Consider the following 19,100-nt stretch of genomic DNA (forward strand, 5'->3'; position numbering starts at 1 on the left):
ACAAACCCCACCCCATGGGAGATCGAATGAGCCTACTCCTCTATCAATTATAAGGAACATACTCACAAAATCCACGGAACAAGCCTCACTCATTTATATGGGGGGGCAACCCCCACCAAAAAGGTCCCCCCGCCCGGGGTTTAAGCCCTTGGCCAAAAAGCTTTAAGGCCCGGGCCAGGGGGGGGAACCAAAAATAGGGGGGGGCGGCCCGCAGCTTTTGGGGGGTCCCCCGCCCCGGGTCTAACGCTTCAGCAGAGGCGTTAGGCCAGGCAGGGCGGAGCCCACTATAGGGGTGTGGCTGCAGCTTGGGGGGGTCCCTGGCCGGGCCTAACGCCTCAGCCAGAGGCGTTAGGCCCAGGCAGGGGCGGAGCCCACGATCGGGGGAGGCTGCAGCTGCGGGCTGAGGCTGCATGGGCGGCGTGGGCGATCATAGGGAGCTGGGGGTCCCCTGCCCACCCTGATCTGGGACACCCTTCAGGGCAAACCAGCTGGCTCCCACCTGTGCACCAGGCTTCTATCCTATATAATAAAAGGGTAATATGCACATGCAATTTTTTTTCCCAAATATATTTTATTGAGTTTTTACAGAGAGGAAGGGAGAGGGATAGAGAGTTAGAAACATCGATGAGAGCGAAACTTCGATCAGCTGCCTCCTGCACACCCCCTACTGGGGATGTGTACGCAACCAGAGTACATGCCCTTGACGGGAATCAAACCTGGGACCCTTCAGTCCGCAGGCCGATGCTCTATCCACTGAGCCAAACCCGTTAGGGTGGTAATGTGCAAATTGACCCTAACAGCAGAACGACTGGGAATGACTGGTCACTATGATACACACTGACCGCCAGGGGGCAGATGCTCAATGCAGGAGCTGCCCCCTGGTAGTCAGTGCACTCCCACAGGGGGAGCTCTGCTCAGCCACAAGCCAGGCTGAAGGCATCACAGCAGCGATGGTGGGAGCCTCTCCTGCCTCCTCAGCAGCTCTGTGGATGTTCAACTGCAGCTTCAGCCCGCTAGCAAGTGGACATCCCCCAAGGGATGTATCACTGCCAGCTTAGACACAATCCCCCGGGGAGCAGGCCTAAGCCAGCAGGTGGACATCCCCCGAGGGGTCCCAGTCTGCGAGAGGGCACAGGCTGGGCTGAGGGACCCCCGAGTGCACAAATTTTTGTGCACCAGGCCTCTAGTTTGTTTATAACCCTTGTTTTGATGTGGCTTCCTTTTAAATACAAAAATAAATAAAAAATTTTAGTAAGGGGTCTAAAAAGAAACAGTAATCCCATTGTTTTCCATATTTTTATTATCTATATTTTACACACACAAAATCCAACATGCTAACATGCTAAGCTTCTTCCTTGAGTAGGAGCCCACTTTCCATCACATGCCATTATTGCATTTCATCAAGCCCTGGAAGTTGTTAGTTAAGGAAGAAAGGGTTTCCTTGTTTAAGTGGCTCCATTTGGACATAGTGGTGAAGTCTTGGTTTTGAAATCAGACCTTGTTTTGTAATTTACAAATATCTTCCACCTTCTTTAAAAAACAACAAACAAACACCTCTACCGGTAAGTTCTTAGGGAACTAAGTCGCTGTTTGGATTTCATATTAAATGATTTGGCTTTTTGTCTTTGGATCTTTTTCTAGTCTTTGGACTGAGAAATGCCTTCCTTATTCAACATGAAAGCCGATATCGACAGTGCATAGCAGCATTCTTATTACAAGCCCAAACAGAAAACATCAAAGTATGTATTTTAATTTTGTAGGTTTTGATTCTTTAAACTTGATGGAAGGAAAAATCTCAACCCCAAGTCTAAGTAAAGGTGAATGGAAAGTTTTGTGCATTTCCCTCACCTGCTTTGGAAAGGACAGATGCTGGGAGGTGGGGAGGAATAGGGCCATCTAGTCCACATCATGCTCAGAAACCTCAAGGGGACAATCCTCGCCCACTCGCAGAGTTGCCACAGCCCCCCATTTCTCCTGTGGCAGAAAGCTCCAGAACGACTTCTGATTCTACTTTCCGTATGAAATGGGGGGAGGGCTGCTTTGGATGGTATGCTTGGCTTTTAAGATGCTCCAATCAGTTTCTGAAGTCCCGCAAATAATATGATGTCAACTTAAGTGAGGGGCTGCTGCAGCAATGAACCATGACAAGAAGTCTACTCTTTGACCTTTGAAAATAATGCCAGTTTTTACAGAAATGGAGTTGAAGATAGGCTGCCTGACTATGGTTCCTCTATCTTAGAAGTTTCCATTTTTTATCTTTCTTTTGGTAGGCTTTCATCACAGTAAAAGGGTATGGCCAGACAATGAATGCAATACTGCATTCTCCTCAAGGACTCAGTTTCCTGAGTCATCTCCCTCAATCTCTTTTTCAAATTATACCATTAGTTAAAGAACTTCTAATTCCAGACAAAACAAATTTAATGTTCAAACTATTTATATTCTAATTAGTCATAATTGATTATTATGGTTCTTTGATTACTCATGACTACCCCACTTGCCTAACATACTCATTTAATCCAATTGCATTTTCATACATAATTAGAGATATTGATGATATATTAGATGTAAGAAAGAAAATGGGAAACAGGCAAGTGTTTCATTAGTCCTCAGTTTAAAAGAGCAAGTCAATAAATACAAAGGGAAAGATTAATCCAAGTGTGAAAAAATTGTCAGGTTAATATTCTTCTCTCTCCCCTTTTTCTCTCCCCTCACCCCCGTGTGTGTGTGTGTGTGTGTGTGTGTGTGTGTGTGTGTATTTGTTGTTTTTGTTTTACAGAAAACATGGATGGCACAAATAACAGCAGCAATCTCTTGCTTCACCAAGAGTCAGGAAACCAAGAAAATATCTTTATTCAGATCATCCACAGAATCTTCTGAAATTTAGGGACCTAAAACTAATGTTTTAGAAATGAAGAATAAAGGTATTCTTTCAAACTTTTGTAATACTTAGTGATGAGCTAGAAGAAAACGTGTCTTTTAAAGGAGCTCCAGAATTTGAGTGAAGAAAATCCTCAGTACAGAGAAATGATGACTGCAACAAATTTGAATTCTGGGGAATTTCTTGTCAAGTATATACTGATATCCAGACTACCTTAAAATGCTTCAGTCAGACTTATAAGAGGTGTGAGTGAAGTGTGATGCTGTTATAATTTGTAAAGGGTGAGTGATTAGATGTTCACTGTTCGGAGTGGCAGGAGGAAAATGTTTGTGTCCAATATGAATTCTAGCATCTTACTTTGTGTATACCTATAATGAAACCAACATCCCTACATGGCTTATAAATCACATACTGCTTTATAGTCCTGCCTCACACATAGATCATTTTTTTGACACAAAGTTTGATTGCTCTTTTAATATATTAAGTGATAAATAAGGTCCTCATTTTAAAAGCAGTTTTTAAATTCCAATTCTCACAGTTCACTTATCTCAGGAATCTACACTAATAAAAGAGAAACATGCAAATTGGTGTCACTCTGCTATGCCCACCAGTCAATCAGAGCGACTATGCAAATTAACCAACAAAGATGGTGGTTAATTTGCATACACAGTGTGAAGCGAAGACTGAAGGCTCCGGCCAGAGTGAAGACTGAAGACTGAAGAGGACTGAAAACTGAAGATGACTGAAGACTGAAGTGGCTTGGCTTCTCTGCTGCACCCGGACCAAAGGCCTGGGTCCTGGGTGCCGGAGGAAAACCAGTGCCAGCAGCCAGGGGAAGGAAGGCCTATTGCACGAATCTCTTTGTGCAACGGGCCTCTAGTATTTCATAATACTCTAACTTGGAAATAGAAAATCCCAGACTAAACTCCATTATTAAAAAATAAAATGTTTCAGTTTTACATTTAACACTTTTACATGGGAAATTGTCTTAGGAATAGTAAAATATCATTCTCTAAACCTCATTTTTTAAAGAATGGTTTGTCATAAAATTATTTTCTGGTTTTGAGGAGGATGGGGTTGTGTGTTTTATCATAGTACAGCCACCTAATTTTACTTAGCAGAACTTGAAATTTCATTAAATTTTTATTTAAAAAGGCATCTTGAATTATTTTATCATATGGTTAGATTATATCAAATGGAAATCCACAAATTTCAATTTCAACCATGGTGTCTTGAGCAATTTCCAAAATGGAAGTAGTAAATTTATCAACCTGGGATGCAAGACATGATACCTTAACTGACCTCTTCAAGTTGGAGAATGGGACAAAGAGGATGATGTTTAGGGAAGTCATGTGTACAGTTAATGCTTTGAAGAAAAGGCTAATTTCACCACACAAACAGGCAGTACAGACAAGTGTAGCACAAAGGCTCTTGTGCACAGACCTAGCACTATTGCAATGGAGGGTCATCATCTTTGTGTAATAATGTCAGAAATTTGGAGGAGTAAGTGAAAATAAAAGGAAAACCTGGAAAGCAGTAACTACTGTTAAAGGTTAAAAATAAATGAGAGGGAGAATAGACTTCAAGTGAATTCCTAGAGATGGGACCTAGATGACATTGAAAGCAATTTACATTCAGGACAAGACAATACTGACTTATGCAAGAAAAGACTGGGGGGGGGGGAATGTACACACACATATATATATATGAAAAAGAAATTAACAATCATCTTACAGAGATTTTTAGATATAAGCTGACTTTGGAGAAGGACAATGGACAAAAAATAGGCAATCTCTCAAGATTCCTTTAGTCCCATGAGTCCAGTAACCATGTATTTATATGTATAAAGGACTAGTTTCTTCCTAAAATATCATTAAAGGAGACTGACTAAATTAACATCAAGAATGTAAAATAACTTAAGAATATACTATATACAATAGCCAATATGTGGAAAAAACTTTAATGTCCACTGACAGATGAATGGATAAAGAAAATGTGGTATATATGTATAGAATGGAATACTATTCAGCTTTCAAAAAGAAGGAAATTCTGCAATATGCAACAACATGGATGAATCTTGAAGACATCATGTTAAGTGAGATAAGCCAGTCACAGAAAGACAAATACTGTATGATTCTACTTGTATGAGGCATCTAATAATAGTCACCTTTCTATAATCAAAGTATGAAATAGTGGTTGCCAGTGAAATAGAGAGGGAAATGGGCAGTTACTAATCGACAGGCTTGAAGTTTCAGTTAAGCAAGATGAGTAAGCTCTAGAGATCTACTATACACTTAAAAAGAGGTCATAAGAGTAAATCTCATGTTAAAATTTAAAAAAAAGAAAATGCTATATATGTAATATATTAAGTGCTTGAGGATATACACAGTGTACTCTTCAGAAGGAAGCATATTAGAATAAAATGAAAAAATATCTCTAGAACTTTGGTTCGGGGCAGGGGGAAGGAGGTGCAGTAAAAAACAATGCTATTTTGAGCCTTCGCAAGAGTATCTTTAAAAGGTCACCTGGGTATTAAATTAGATATACAACAACAAAAAAATTAATTTAATATTCTTTAGTATTTTTTTTTTTAGTTTTGCTAAATTTCACAATGATGAATGGAATGAAAAGGGAATGTCTCAAGCAAAATGACATCAGTAATTTTTCTTGAAATTGTAAACTTAATTATTATTCTAAGTTGAACATTAAAGCATACTCACTGTCTATATCCAAGTGCAAAGTTCTAACATTCTGTAAATAAATTAATGCAAAACGGTTAATATCTTGTTCTTTTTTTAAATAGACAAAATAATTTGTAGCCACAGAATACATCTACTAGAAAGAAATGTTTTTAATATCATCTTTAACATATTAAAAAAACAAAAGCAACAATAAGGATCCTTCCATTGATCTTTATACAGATTTAAATGCTGTCATGTAATTTATTAGTTACATTTATAATCAATAACCTTCAATCACTGAGTTTAGAAATTACAGTATTTTTTAGCTAAACTCTCTCACAAATAAGGCACAACAACATGATCACAAGTAGTAAACACAATACAAATAATGAATCCAAAAACTAAACAAGAAAATGCTCATGCAAAAGTATCTACAGAGGATATGAATATATGATCCAGTTCAAAGAAATACAGAATGTCATATACATAACTGCATCATGTTACAATAAATTCATTACTCCTATACTGGAAGAACTTCACTATTTCCAATTCTATTTTACACAATTTTACATAAATTTAGTAAGTTTATGCACAATATTCACATCTGCAACATTAACAAATTGATTGTTAAAATTCAGGCAAAGGGAAATTAAGACACGCTAATGTGTGGCATATTATAATTACAGAATACCATTCATCACACTCATGTCTAGGAATACTAAATTGACGGCACATTTAAATCTTATAGAACAAGTCATTCATGGTTTTATAGCCAAAGTGCATTAAAAAAATTCTATAGTCAATAGATCATGAATATCAAAATATATGATCATAATTTGCTCTCCACTTAAAAGCTAAACATTTTTATGCAAATGCAAGGTTTAAAAAAAAGTGAATTTAAAGTTCTCAAAACTATAAAATAACCATAAAGCCTTTTAAAGAGAGATGGGAAACAAATTTGGCAGTTACTATTTAACATTACTGTGAGGAAACTATTAAACTAGCTAATTCCACATTAAGAGGTAGTTGAACAAAATGTTATTTGTACACTGCTTTGAGGTTTTTGTGTTTGTTTCCCTTTGTTTTCTCAAAATGAACAAATCCCATATGAGCAGCTTTGTCTTCTATTAAAAAAAAATTCCATAGGTATAGTTTACTATACACTAACCCATCAAGACTTGATTTTAGCTCACTTTTCTGTGCTGCGGTTTGAAATTTACTAACACTTGATGCTAATATGCTTTGCATTAGAGCTGAGAGCTGGGCCTCCACACATACTCTAACTCACTGATGAATAGTACCAGCAGACATCAAAAATGTAGAGCCAATAAGGACTTATATGACTTTTTTAATTAAAAGAAAAAGAAAACCCTTTAATTGTTGTTTTCAAAAATCTTAAATTGGTGACAGTTAACAACAAAAATATTAAGTTTCATTTTAGTATTATTAGTACAATAGCCAATGGTAAATTATTCAGGACCTATGAAATGAGATTAGCTAGATGAAAACTAGAAAATCATTCAAACACATACAATTTTATTTGTTGCCCCCACAACTTTTTAAATTTATTTTTGTGTAAATATGTGGGTAGGGCAATAAGGGAAAAGGTCTTCAATGCACCTAATTAGGAGATGAAGTGAACAAATATTCTAATCTAGAAGAATTCTCATGAAGTTTTATTATCTTAAAAGAATAAACAGTGGTGCTGTGAACATCTATTTTTCCAACACATTTATTAAGTCCCTTATATGTAAAAGTATAGAATTAATACTATTTGAAAGGATTTATAAGTATGTGAAAATACATAAATAATTTTAGCTCAATTTATATTATCCAGGTATTATTTTTAATAATGAGCCATCATATTTCTTCATTATATATGTTAAAGGTTATATGTATATCCACGTTCAGAGCTTCAGTCAGGATCTTAAATAGCTACTTATAACATGGTTTACTTAAATGGGTTTTTTTAATGATTGAATATGTGGCAATCACTTTTAGTTTATATATATTGTTGGTATAGCATAAACATAAGTTCATTTCATTTCAGTATGATATTTGAAAGCAAGTATATATATAAACTACTTATTGTAAATAAAATATTAACTCCCATCTTTACTATTACTACCAAATAATTGCACTGAAAAAATGTATAACTTTACATTTCTTCTCTAGAAAGAGTAATAAACCATTATTAATGATTTCCCTCTTCAGATGTTTTCTAATTTTCCAAATTAATAAGACTATGATGATTTAAAGTTCAATTACATTGTTCAGCATACAAATAAGCTGATTTTTAATTATCCTTAATTAGCCATTTTGTTTTCATTCTGATGGCAACTTTGGGATTCCTAAATACATTTGTTTTTAATGAAACTCTACTCTCCAGCTATCACTTCAGGGTAATTTCACAGCATTATTTTTGCAAAGTAAAAAGATTTACCAGTTGATATGGAACCCAAATTCAGAACCATTTTAAATTTAAGTTCACAACTTTTAAAATTCTCCCCTATTATTAGGTAAAAAGAAAGTATAAAGTAAAATATTTAATGTCTCCTTACCATTTTGCATTTGGTTTTCACAGATAAGAATATAACAACATCAGTTACTGGCTTTAAGACACAAAAATTATAAAACAATTACCATGGATCTGGGAAGGTTAAACCAAATTAAAGAAAAAAGCAGATCCACTGAAAAAGCAAACTCATTTCTGAAGATGCTAGAGAGACAAAATGAGGAAACAATATGAAGGCTAATCTCAGAAGACCTCCCATTTACAAGAAACTGAGAATTGGACCATTAGACAATTTCTATTATTCATCTTCCAACCTAGAGTGAGGGTGGGAAACTTTGCAGGATCCTTAACGGAGAATAATTTGGAGTTTAAATTTGAGAATGAAAAAGAAAAGTTAACCCTAATCTTTAAAATACAACCCTAGGATAATCAGAAAGTAAGCAAATTGATTTTACTGAGGTTTTCCTAAAATCTACCCAAGATAATCTAATCAGTATTGTTAAAGCAAAACCAACTTTGAATTCATGGTTAATATATATTTCAACATAAAATGTGTTTTGATCTCTTGAGCATAAATTTATAACATAACAATGTAATTAAGGTTTGGACCTATATATAAAAAGAAACAGTCATAAAGTTTTACAATTCTGTGCCTGACTTTAGAAAGAGAATATTTAATATATTTAATGTGTTACTGTGCAACATATATAATGTGATAACATCCATGTACATTTCTGTACACTCAATTTGGGAGAAAGAAGTAAGTTATGGAAGTATATTCATGTCATTTGTGAACAATGAAATTATATTTAAAAAAATACATTGCTATTTTCTGTCCAAAGTTTATTTACATTTCATTGCCTAATTCTAAACTTGGCATGAAAGCTGTTCCAGGAGTTAAATGAAAACAGTAATGAAAGATGAGCCCAAGTCTCACAAAAATAGAAGAGTTTTACTTGATATTGACAGCATTCCAAAATATACGAATTCTAATTTGGTTTAGTATTGCAACCATTGTCCAAATCAAATAGTAGTCCAGGACCTCTATTAAGGACATTTATTAAAAATCTAATGTTAGCGTAATATTATTCTGAAGTTGCGATAACCCATTATCCTTGCAAGTCATTGAAACATGCATCACAGACACGAACAGGCTTCTTGGAAGAAGGAGTTAAGGCATTTTTGGCTGAACACTCGGCACAGAAGATATTTCCACAGTGTCTGCAGTGATGCTGTAGATGATAAAAATTAAACAATATTAAGCATACAAATGACACCAAAAGCATTGTGAGACTACAAGAACACTGCACACTGCAATATGAAGGTATTAACTGTTGAGTAATTAGTATATTTAAAAATATAATATTTTAATATGTCAATTTAATCCCGTAGTTAAATTGAATGGCTCCTATTTATCAGATAGTATGCTAAACACTTTATATGGACTTGATTGTGGAATTCTCAAAAGCAACAGGAAGCCTTTCAAAGTGCTAATAAATCACCTCCAACAGGTGAAAAACTATTACTAATGTATTTGCAAAAAGTTTCAGGTATTTCTTTAACAGGAATATAAACTTGCAACATCCCATGATGTAATTCAGTATAATATTTTTTATCTTTGCTTTTTCTTCCTTTAGAAGAACGCAATGATGACTAAAACATATGAGATTAATATTGGTGCACTGATTCAGAAAATGATTACTCAAGAGAGTAACTCAGTAAAAAGGCAACAACTGAATTTAAAACTAAAACTGAAACACATATGCTAACCAGAAACTAAATTGCATGACATTTAATTACTCCATGTAGTTGAAAATTAAAAATGGAAATTTGTTTTTATCTGTCAAAATGGAAATTTGTTTTTATCTGTCAAAATTCATTTTAATGATTAAAACATTAATTGTCAGTTAGGAATAAAATCCAGAACCGTAGCAATATGAACAAAATCATTTACCCGTCTCACTGTTACTGAAAAGCTTTTCCCACAGGCCATACAGTTTTGTACTTCATTATCTTCAGCCCACTTCCTATTCAATGCTTGCGTATGCTTGATCTATTAAAAACAAAGTTTCAACACATTATAATATTCTACTTCTTGAAGAATGATGAATACTTTCTAATTTTGTGCCTGAGTTTTATAAAATTTTGACTATATGCAACCATGGGATAAAATTTTAAAAACCAGAAATACGTTGGTCAACTTCCATTGTCAATAGTTGCCACATTCTTAAGTCTGAAGATAGATGATTGATAAATAGGTAGGTAGGTAGGTAGGTAGATAGATAGATAGAGTAAATAACATTTTATTCTCTATCCTTTGCTGACTTCCCATCCATTCTAACCCTAATGATCAATCCTTCCTTGGGATTTTGAGTACACATTCAGGTCACTTCTTTAACACACAGCAACTCATCTATTACTTGGTGCTCTTGAATTTTCCCACTAGTGACAATTCATGAATGACATGGCCCTTTATCCCAGGGGTCTCTCAGACAAGTTCTTTCTCTCATATTTAATTACCCATAACACATTCTATAACACTGCTACATAGACAGTAGCCACTCAAAAGTATTTATTAAATATATGAGATTGTTTTTAAAAGGTTGAAAATATGCTTTGCACTAAGAGGTAAAAGCTAGACTAAAAACTGCCTCCCACCGCCATGTGACTTACTTGAAGGGACTGATTCTCTCTGCCCAGCTCCTGCACGGCTGCAGTTGTATTATCCAGCTTTCTTTGCACTTCTAGTACTTTGTTTTGAAGCTTTTCTATTTCACCCTCTCCTTTAAGACATCTAGAATAGATTGCAAAGAGGTAATTAATTTTTTTAAAAGTCATTGAAGTCCCTTTTAGAACACAGATAATGAATTACTTTAGTAGTTTTCAATAGAATACATTAATTTCAACAATCTGATTGTTTTAAGAATTAGTTTTAAATGACTACTTAAATTCCTGTACAAGCTGTGCACTTTTCTCAAGACTCTTCTTCTATTTTGAAAAATGTGGACTGTAGTCTGGCCGGTGTGGTTCAGTTGGTTGGAGCATCACACCATACACTGAAAAGTTTCAGGTTCAATTCCCTGTCAGGGCATATATAGGAGACAACCGATTGATGTTTCTCCCTCACATGGATGTTTCCCTCCCTCACTCCCTCTAAAATCAATGAAAAACATAACCTCGGGTGAGGATTAAAAAGAAATTTTTACTAGACATCAAGTATGTACCTTTCTAGTAGTGCTCTCCTTTCATCTTGATTATTCTGAACCGTTGCTTCTAATACTGCAATTTCACCCCGTAAGTCATCAGTCTGCTTCTCGAGCTCACTAACTCTCCGTTGGCTGGACTGCCACTCCTTCTTCACAGTGCCTAAATTTTCATTTAATGCTGTAATCTGCATGGTAAGTTTCGCTTCATTTTCTTCATGCTTCTTCATTCCTACTTCTTTTTCTTTTATTTCAGAATGCTGACAAAAGGAAAAACAATGAGGAAAAAGCCTATTATAAAAATAGTGCAAAATAAATTTAAGTTAGTTATTTGAATTTAAATTATTGGGAACATAAATAATATTACTTCTTCAGGAAAGCAGAGAGAATATATTTCAGTATACACTAATAAAATTGATTCCACAAACATCTGTTTATTTTGAATTGGCTCAAAGGCCATAATGCTGAAATGATGGTTAGCAAGCATCTTATAAGATCAAGTTAAAGTAGAACAATTTGAGTTTCCTTTTTTTCCACTAGAGCAGGGGAAGAACAAATAGTTAAAAGTGCCTTGAAAACAAAGCTAGCATTTTATTATGTATCAAATTCCACATAAATTGCTTTACCTCTATCAATCTGCCAAGAACCAATACCAACCTTTTGATTCACTGTGAATTTGAAACTGCAATTCTTCAACTAAAACATTCAGTGGTCAAGTTATCTGAGGATATTTGGACTTAATTCAACAAAGGAAAGCCAGATGCTTCCCATTTGGCATGCACAACTTAGGGAAGGAAAAGTAGGCTTTGGTCATCATCATTTTAAACGGAAGTTTACATTCCCCTTTATCAACATTCACTTTGACCAAATGAGTTGAACATGATTAGCATTCATGCCATTTACTTCAATTTACATAGCTTTAGGGTTTTTCTGGCACTAAAGTGTTTTGTTTTTAAATCATGTTTTATTGGCTTTTCACCTATATACAATTACAAAATACAATTACAAAATATTTCCAATCATACTTCAGCCATTTAAACAAATCTGATCTCTTTTCCTAAACAAAAATTAAAATGTTAGGTGAACATTTCAATTATAACTTCTAGGTAGGAAACTCCTCTCTTACTGGATTGATTTATAAATGAATTATAAAATACACTTCCCACCATTAACTTACTGACCAGTTTAGCTTCCTTCTCAATAAATTCTTTCTTCAACTCATCTTCTTCCTTTTTCACCTGCTCTTTTAGCATTTGCTGATTCTTCTTCTCCTGTTCAAGGATTGCCTTCAGGGAATCTATTGTCCCTTGAAGCTCTAGTTTCTGCTGAATCAAAAGCTGTTTGGCATCCTTGAGATTTGTTAACTCCTATTTAAAAGGCCAAAAATAAATCATTCTATATAGAAAGTATTTCAAAATATAGCTGAAATTTATGCAATGTATTATAATAATATATACAAACATGAGTTTTAGTCTTTTCTCTAATGATATTCTTAAAGTTCACTATTTCAAACAATTGTTTAAAAAGATGTAAAATTATTTACTTCCTGCTGAACAATCATTTAAATTTAAGTGATACTTTGCATACATATATTTTAATAGAATTATGTGAAAAATTTCTACCCTCTATTTCCCTTTATTCGCTTAGCACGTGTTTATTGATCACCATTTAGGCATCACACACTGTGTTGGGATCTACACAAAGATTAACTATATACATTCACTGCTTTAAGGAAGTCACAGTCTGGAAGAACCTAATGACATAATAGAGATAATTATAAAGCAAAATTGTAAGTATACTGATAGACATAACAGGTATTATGAGAACATGCAAAAGAAAATCGAATGACTAACATTTTCCAGAGCAAATTACAAACAATTAGTTTCTTTAAATAGCATCCTAGCTTTGCTTATGCCAGGAAAAATATTCAAGAGATTGTTAAAGGATTTTAGGAAGAAAACGATTAAAGAAACAGAATTCCTTAAAATCTTAATTCTAAACCCTTACATATTTTTAAGTTTACGATCTACAAGTATAATTTTCTAAATCCGTAGCTCTCTTGATTATCATCTCAACAAAATCTAAACTTTTAGGGTTGCTTTGCTTTATTCAGTAACCCAAAACAAAAGTAACATGGGTTCAATATGTATACAGATATTATGCAACACAAGAGTACCCTTGAGAGTAGGAGAATTTGTCAAAAACAACAAAAAACACTGTGCCTGGTACATAGTAGGTGTCCTCTCTCTCTCTCTCTCTCTCTCTCTCTCTCTCTCTCTCTCTCACACACACACACACACTAATAAAAGGGTAATATGCTAATTAGGTTGATGTCTTCCGGACGACCTTCCGGACATCCTTCCTGACAAAGCCGGGCCTTCCTCACAAAGCCGGGCGAAGCTGGCTCGGGTCCCAGGTGCCTGCAGTTGGCCAGAGGGAGGGAAACCCCAGTCCCGGGTGTAGAGGCCGAGGCAGAGGGGTTAGGGGCAATCAGGCAGACAGGCAGGTGAGCAGTTAGGAGCCAGTGGTCCTGGATTGCAAGAGGAACATCCCCCAAGGGGTCCAGGATTAGAGAGGATGCAGGCTGCGCTGAGGGACCAATCTCCCCTGTGCATAAATTTCACGCACCAGATCTCTAGTACATGTATATGTATATGTATATATGTGTGTGTGTGTGTATGTATATATGTGTGTGTGTGTATGATAAAAACCTAATATGCTAAGTGTCCGGTCATCCATTCAACCAATCAAAGCATAATATGCTAACGATATGCTAAGGCCGCTCAACCACTCGCTATGACGTGCACTGACCACCGGGGGCAGATGCTCCAACCACGGGTCTGGCCATCGGGACTGAGCAAGATGGGCTGGACATAGCAAGATGGGCTGGACATGCCCTGGAGCCCTCCCACAGACCCTCCCCAGCTGGCCAACCTTCTGCATCCCTCCCCGGCCCCGATCGTGCACTGGTGGAGTCCCTTGGCCTGGCCTGCACCCTCTTGCAATCCGGGACCCCTCAGGGGATGGCGGAGAGCCATTTTCGGCCCGATCCCACAGGCCAGGCCAAGGGACCCCACTGGTGCATGAATTCATGCACCAGGCCTCTAGTATGTGTGTGTGTGTGTGTGTGTGTGTGTGTGTGTGTGTGTGTGTTTAAATTTAAATGTCAATAATACAGTGTTAAAGAAAGAACAATGATTATCTTAACATACCTTTATGCTTTCTTGCTTGTGGGATTTGAGTTCTTCACTCAGTTTAGCAATTTCTTTTTCTTGTCTACACTTAATTTCTTCTATCTCTGCCAATTTAGATTTTTCACTTGCTAGTTCTTTTTCTTTCAGCGACTGTAGAAAAAGGATTTAAAAACAATTTTAAAGTAAATATTTAACTGATAAGTAATATAATCAAAATGACTGCTACCATTTATAACACTGTCTCTGCCCCTTTCTACCTAAGTTAACATGAGTAAATTACCTTCTTTTGCCTCTGGGTCCTTATTTATACAATGTGAACAGTAAGATTATTATTAAGGATTAAGTAGTTAGAGTTAATACTATAAAGTGAATAGTGACTGGCCAACTAAGTATAAAATGTAGCCAAAACTACCATTATTATTCTTTTTAATAATCTTCTTATTATTATTACTATTACTATCTTTATATAAGGCACACCTAGGAGTATTATATATTACCTAATTTAATCTCTCTATGAGATAGCTCTTTTTAATTATCATTTTATAGGTAAATAAACAAAGGTTTAGAGAAGTTAAATCATCTATTAGAGTTAAAGGTAAACTAAAACAAGGTCTGACTAATGTACAGCCCTTGCAATTAAAGGCCTATACACTATAGTTCTGTCAGAATTTTCTAAACTTAAAGCACAAATCATGAATTCATTCCAGCTTTACCAGCCTCACCCCCACAAAAAAAACCACCTTAATTTTTTAAATTAAAGAGAATTTCAAGAATTGTACAATTTACACACAACAAGCAATTCAGGAATTGAACACTTCAGAATGATATCCTATCAGCTGACGGAAATATGATTTCAATTATGAAACAACATAAAAAGTGTTCCCTAGAATCTGAATTTCTCTTTCATAAAGAATTTTAACTGATTTTTAAACACACTGTTCATTTAATACAATATTTTAAACTTTACAATATAGCATCATTTATATAAAATATACTCATACTTCCCCTTACAAAAATCTAGTTCTTAATTTTAGGAATTCTTAAGCTTGAGAATTATTTTCAGACCTTTTATTATCTCACTCCTACATCCAGAAGACAGAAATCATTGAGGGGCTGTAATACATGTTTTTGAATAACCAAGGGTCTATGGTTAGAAAAATAGGTTTGTAAAACTAAAAACAGCAGTAATAAAAATGGATAAAAATGAAAGAAGTACATCCTAGAATTAAAATTCCAATGACCAAAACTGTTTTATCAGAAGCTATAAGTCCATCTGAGAGAGCTGTTGAAAATAGAGATGATGCCTAATTGAGAGTAAGAGGTTTGACTGAAGGGCCTCAATGGCCATGAAAACGCTAAGATTCTGGATTTAGTCAGAAAATGAAATACCTTTTCTTTCTGAATATTTTGTAGTGCTGCACTCTGCTCCTTTAACTGCTGTTCTTTCTTTGTTGCATCCTGCTCCAAAGTAGCCTTGGCAGTCTTTAGTTCTTGAATCAATTTATTTTGGTTTCCAATTTGATTTCTGTTTGAAATTAAGTCCTCCTGTGCTAAAGAAAGCTTCTCTTCTACAGACTTATAAAAAAAAATTTCCCCAAATTATTACATGACTATTTTTTCAAATTTCAACAGAAACATAATAATTAACATAAGCAATAAACTATAAAAAGATAATATGTTATACCGTTCAGTAAGATCACATAAAAGAAAAAAAAAAGTCATTTAATTAATTATCTTGCCAATGGAAAACATTTACAGCATAAAATACTGAAGAATTGCAAAACCTCTAGAAATCCTATATAATAAAGAGATAATATGCAAATTAACCCTCACACCCTCACAAGATGGCTGCCTAAGACCAGGCCAGCAGGGGGGTTAGTGAGGGACGACCAAACGACTGAACAGCAGGCTGTGTGGGGCGACCAGGCTGACGGGGGAGGGGAGCAGTTGGGAGCAACCAGGCTGGCAGGGAGGGGGCAGTTGGGGGCGACCAGGCCAGCAGGGGTGGGGGGCAGTTGGGGCGATCAGCAGGTGAGCGATTAGGAGCTAGTGATCCAGGATTGTGAGAGCAATATCCAACTGCCGGTTTAGGCCCAATCCCGGGATCGAAACTAAACCAGCAGTCGGACGTCCCCCGAGGGGTCCTGGATTGGAGAGGGTGCATGCTGGACCTCTAGTAATCTATAAGTTGTTACTGGCTAAGTGTATGAAGGAATATCAAGTAAGTAGGGACCATATCAAACATAGTCAGAGAATACATATGTGGTTAGAAAGAAGACATGGAGGACATGAAAAAAAAGAAAAAAAGAGATTGTATAGTTAAATGCTAAGTTAAATATACATACAAGGTGGAGCAAAAGTAGGTGTACTGTTGTGAGTAGGCAAAACAGTTTATTCTTGTATTATTAACTAGAGGCCCGGTGCACACAATTTGTACATGGGGAGGGCGGGGAGGGTATGTCCCTCAGCCCAGCCTGCACCCTCTCCAATCTGGGACCCCTCGAGGGATGTCCGACTGCCCATTTAGGCCAGATCCCACATCAGGATCGGGCCTAAATGGGCAGTCGGACATCCCTCTAACAATCCGGGACTGCTGGCTCCCAACTGCTCGCCTGCCTGCCTGCCTGATTGCCTCTAACTGCTACTGCCTGCCAGCCTGATCACCCCCTAACCACTCCCCTGCCAGCCTGATTGATGCCTAATCACTCCCCTGCCGGCCCAATTGCCCCCAACTGTCCCCCCCTGCCAGCCCGGTCACCCCCAACTGCCCTCCCCTGCCAGCCTGGTCACCCCTAACTGCTCTCCCTTCCTGGCCTGGTTCCCCCAACTGCCCTCCCCTGCAGGCCTGGTCACCCCATCTGCCCCCCCCCTGCAGGCCTGGCCCCCCCCAACTACCCTCCCCTGCTGGCCTGATCTCCCCCAACTGCCCTCCCTTGCTGGCCATCTTTGACCACACGGGGGCAGCCATCTTGTGTGTTGGAGTGACGGTCAATTTGCATATTACTCTTTTATTAGAAGGGATTATTAATTATTGTATATTTTCCATACAAACAACTGCAAACCTACTTTTGCCCCACCCTGTATATGTTTTTTGTAGGATCTGTGATGTCTGACATACTAAAACCTTTTGTAAGTAAAAACAAAACTGTTATTTCACATCTGCCAACCTGATCAAGTGAACTAAGAGGAAAGTCAACCAGACACCTGAGGCTTCATTTCTGAGAAGGCCATCACCCCTCCTTTTAACTTTCCACTTGTGTAGCAGCAATAGTGTTGTCAGCTTACACAGCCCATAGCTACTGACTGTTCTAAGACCCAAATATTATGAGAAACCGATAGGGGAAAGGGAAAGCTTTTTGACCTATTATGTTTCATTTGGGGCAGATATGGTAATAGGTGGGTAACAGAAATGGCAGGAACCTTGTCACTCTCGTTTGCTATTGCTAAGAAAAGAATCCACAGGGAAGGGAACTAACTCGAAGATCTTTTCCACCATCTAGAAGTTTGTCATTCTTATTCTAGAGATATAGTGCCCTTGAAAAGGAAGCAGAAGATATAATTCGGGTAGCATCCCTGCTGATTAGACATGGCTATAGTAAGCATTCAAAAAAAAAAAACATATGAAAATAAATAAAGACATTATTTAAGAGACTTAAGCTTCCTGAAAGAGAAAGTTTACTCCTTAATTCAGTTCAGAAGTCTTTCTGATGTAAGTTAAATTTCCATTTTCAATGGCTTCCAGCAGAACACATAAAACTAACCCTAAGGCTTCTTTTTCAGGAAACACTTAAAGTCACCTTGTCCTTTATTAATCAAGCAGCTAACCATTAATTAAGTACACTACTACAGTATAATGGAGGGTATAAGATAGTCCTTGCCTAAAGAAGATGACTATGTAGCCTGAAAAACAGAACCAGAATGTAAAACAGAAGTTGAACAAGGTTAGTAAAGCATTTGCTATATGCCAAACACACAGAAAAATGGTGAGTGTGAGAGCTTTCTGTAGAATATGATTACAGAAGGCTCCATGGTGTATGTGAAAACTGACCTAAGTATCACAAGAAGTGAGAGTGATTTCAGATAAAAGGAACAAAATTTGACAATGCCTAGTCCAAACCAATTGTAATTAGGTGACAGAAGCTAAAGAATACCAAGGCTTGCTAAAGCCTGAAAGTAACAGTACCCCCAATCTTTGACCACAAGAATTCCAAAATGCTCATGACTTATATAAGCCTCTAAAATTTTATACTCACAAATAAATCTTTAAAGTCAAGTTCAAAATCTGGACTACACTTTTTCTGAAGATGCCAAGACATATTGCTCTACCTTGCCTCTGAATATTCATCTATGTCATTAAGTGGCATGTCACCATATATTTTAAATATTCCTTTCGTTCATATTGCAGACCATGTTATTTTCACCTGCTAGAATCTCTTCCCTTAGGGAACTCCTTTCTCACATTCAATGGTTTAGTTGGGGCTTTCTTTAACCCATCCACTCCCACTGAAATAGGCAAATCCCTGAATACATCAACTACCAACCTTGACACTGAATGAGACCCAATCACATTATAGTGCTACTAAAGGCCTGATGCACGAAAATTCGTGGCAAGGGGCTTGGCCCTTTGCA

The 19,100-nt window shown here is 36.6% G+C and overlaps 2 protein-coding genes across 2 annotated transcripts in view; one reads left to right on the top strand and one right to left on the bottom strand.

Annotated features, from left to right (window-relative positions):
- The window catches only part of PLEKHG7 (pleckstrin homology and RhoGEF domain containing G7), a 36,007-nt gene extending 33,123 nt beyond the window's left edge, over positions 1 to 2,884 (top strand). The window contains exons 12-13 of the mRNA XM_006084050.3: positions 1,642 to 1,739; positions 2,777 to 2,884. Of these exons, the coding sequence (XP_006084112.2) occupies positions 1,642 to 1,739; positions 2,777 to 2,884 (206 nt within the window). The remainder of the gene's footprint in view (positions 1 to 1,641; positions 1,740 to 2,776) is intronic.
- Positions 2,885 to 5,711: 2,827 nt separating this feature from the next.
- The window catches only part of EEA1 (early endosome antigen 1), a 155,766-nt gene continuing 142,377 nt past the window's right edge, over positions 5,712 to 19,100 (bottom strand). The window contains 7 exon segments of the mRNA XM_006084021.3: positions 5,712 to 9,306; positions 10,029 to 10,127; positions 10,748 to 10,868; positions 11,299 to 11,537; positions 12,459 to 12,644; positions 14,490 to 14,621; positions 15,861 to 16,046. Coding sequence (XP_006084083.1) covers positions 9,184 to 9,306; positions 10,029 to 10,127; positions 10,748 to 10,868; positions 11,299 to 11,537; positions 12,459 to 12,644; positions 14,490 to 14,621; positions 15,861 to 16,046 — 1,086 coding nt within the window. The 3' untranslated portion in view covers positions 5,712 to 9,183.

Source organism: Myotis lucifugus, unplaced genomic scaffold (assembly GCF_000147115.1).
Source record: "Myotis lucifugus unplaced genomic scaffold, Myoluc2.0 scaffold_9, whole genome shotgun sequence".
Classification (NCBI taxonomy): Eukaryota; Metazoa; Chordata; class Mammalia; order Chiroptera; family Vespertilionidae; genus Myotis; species Myotis lucifugus.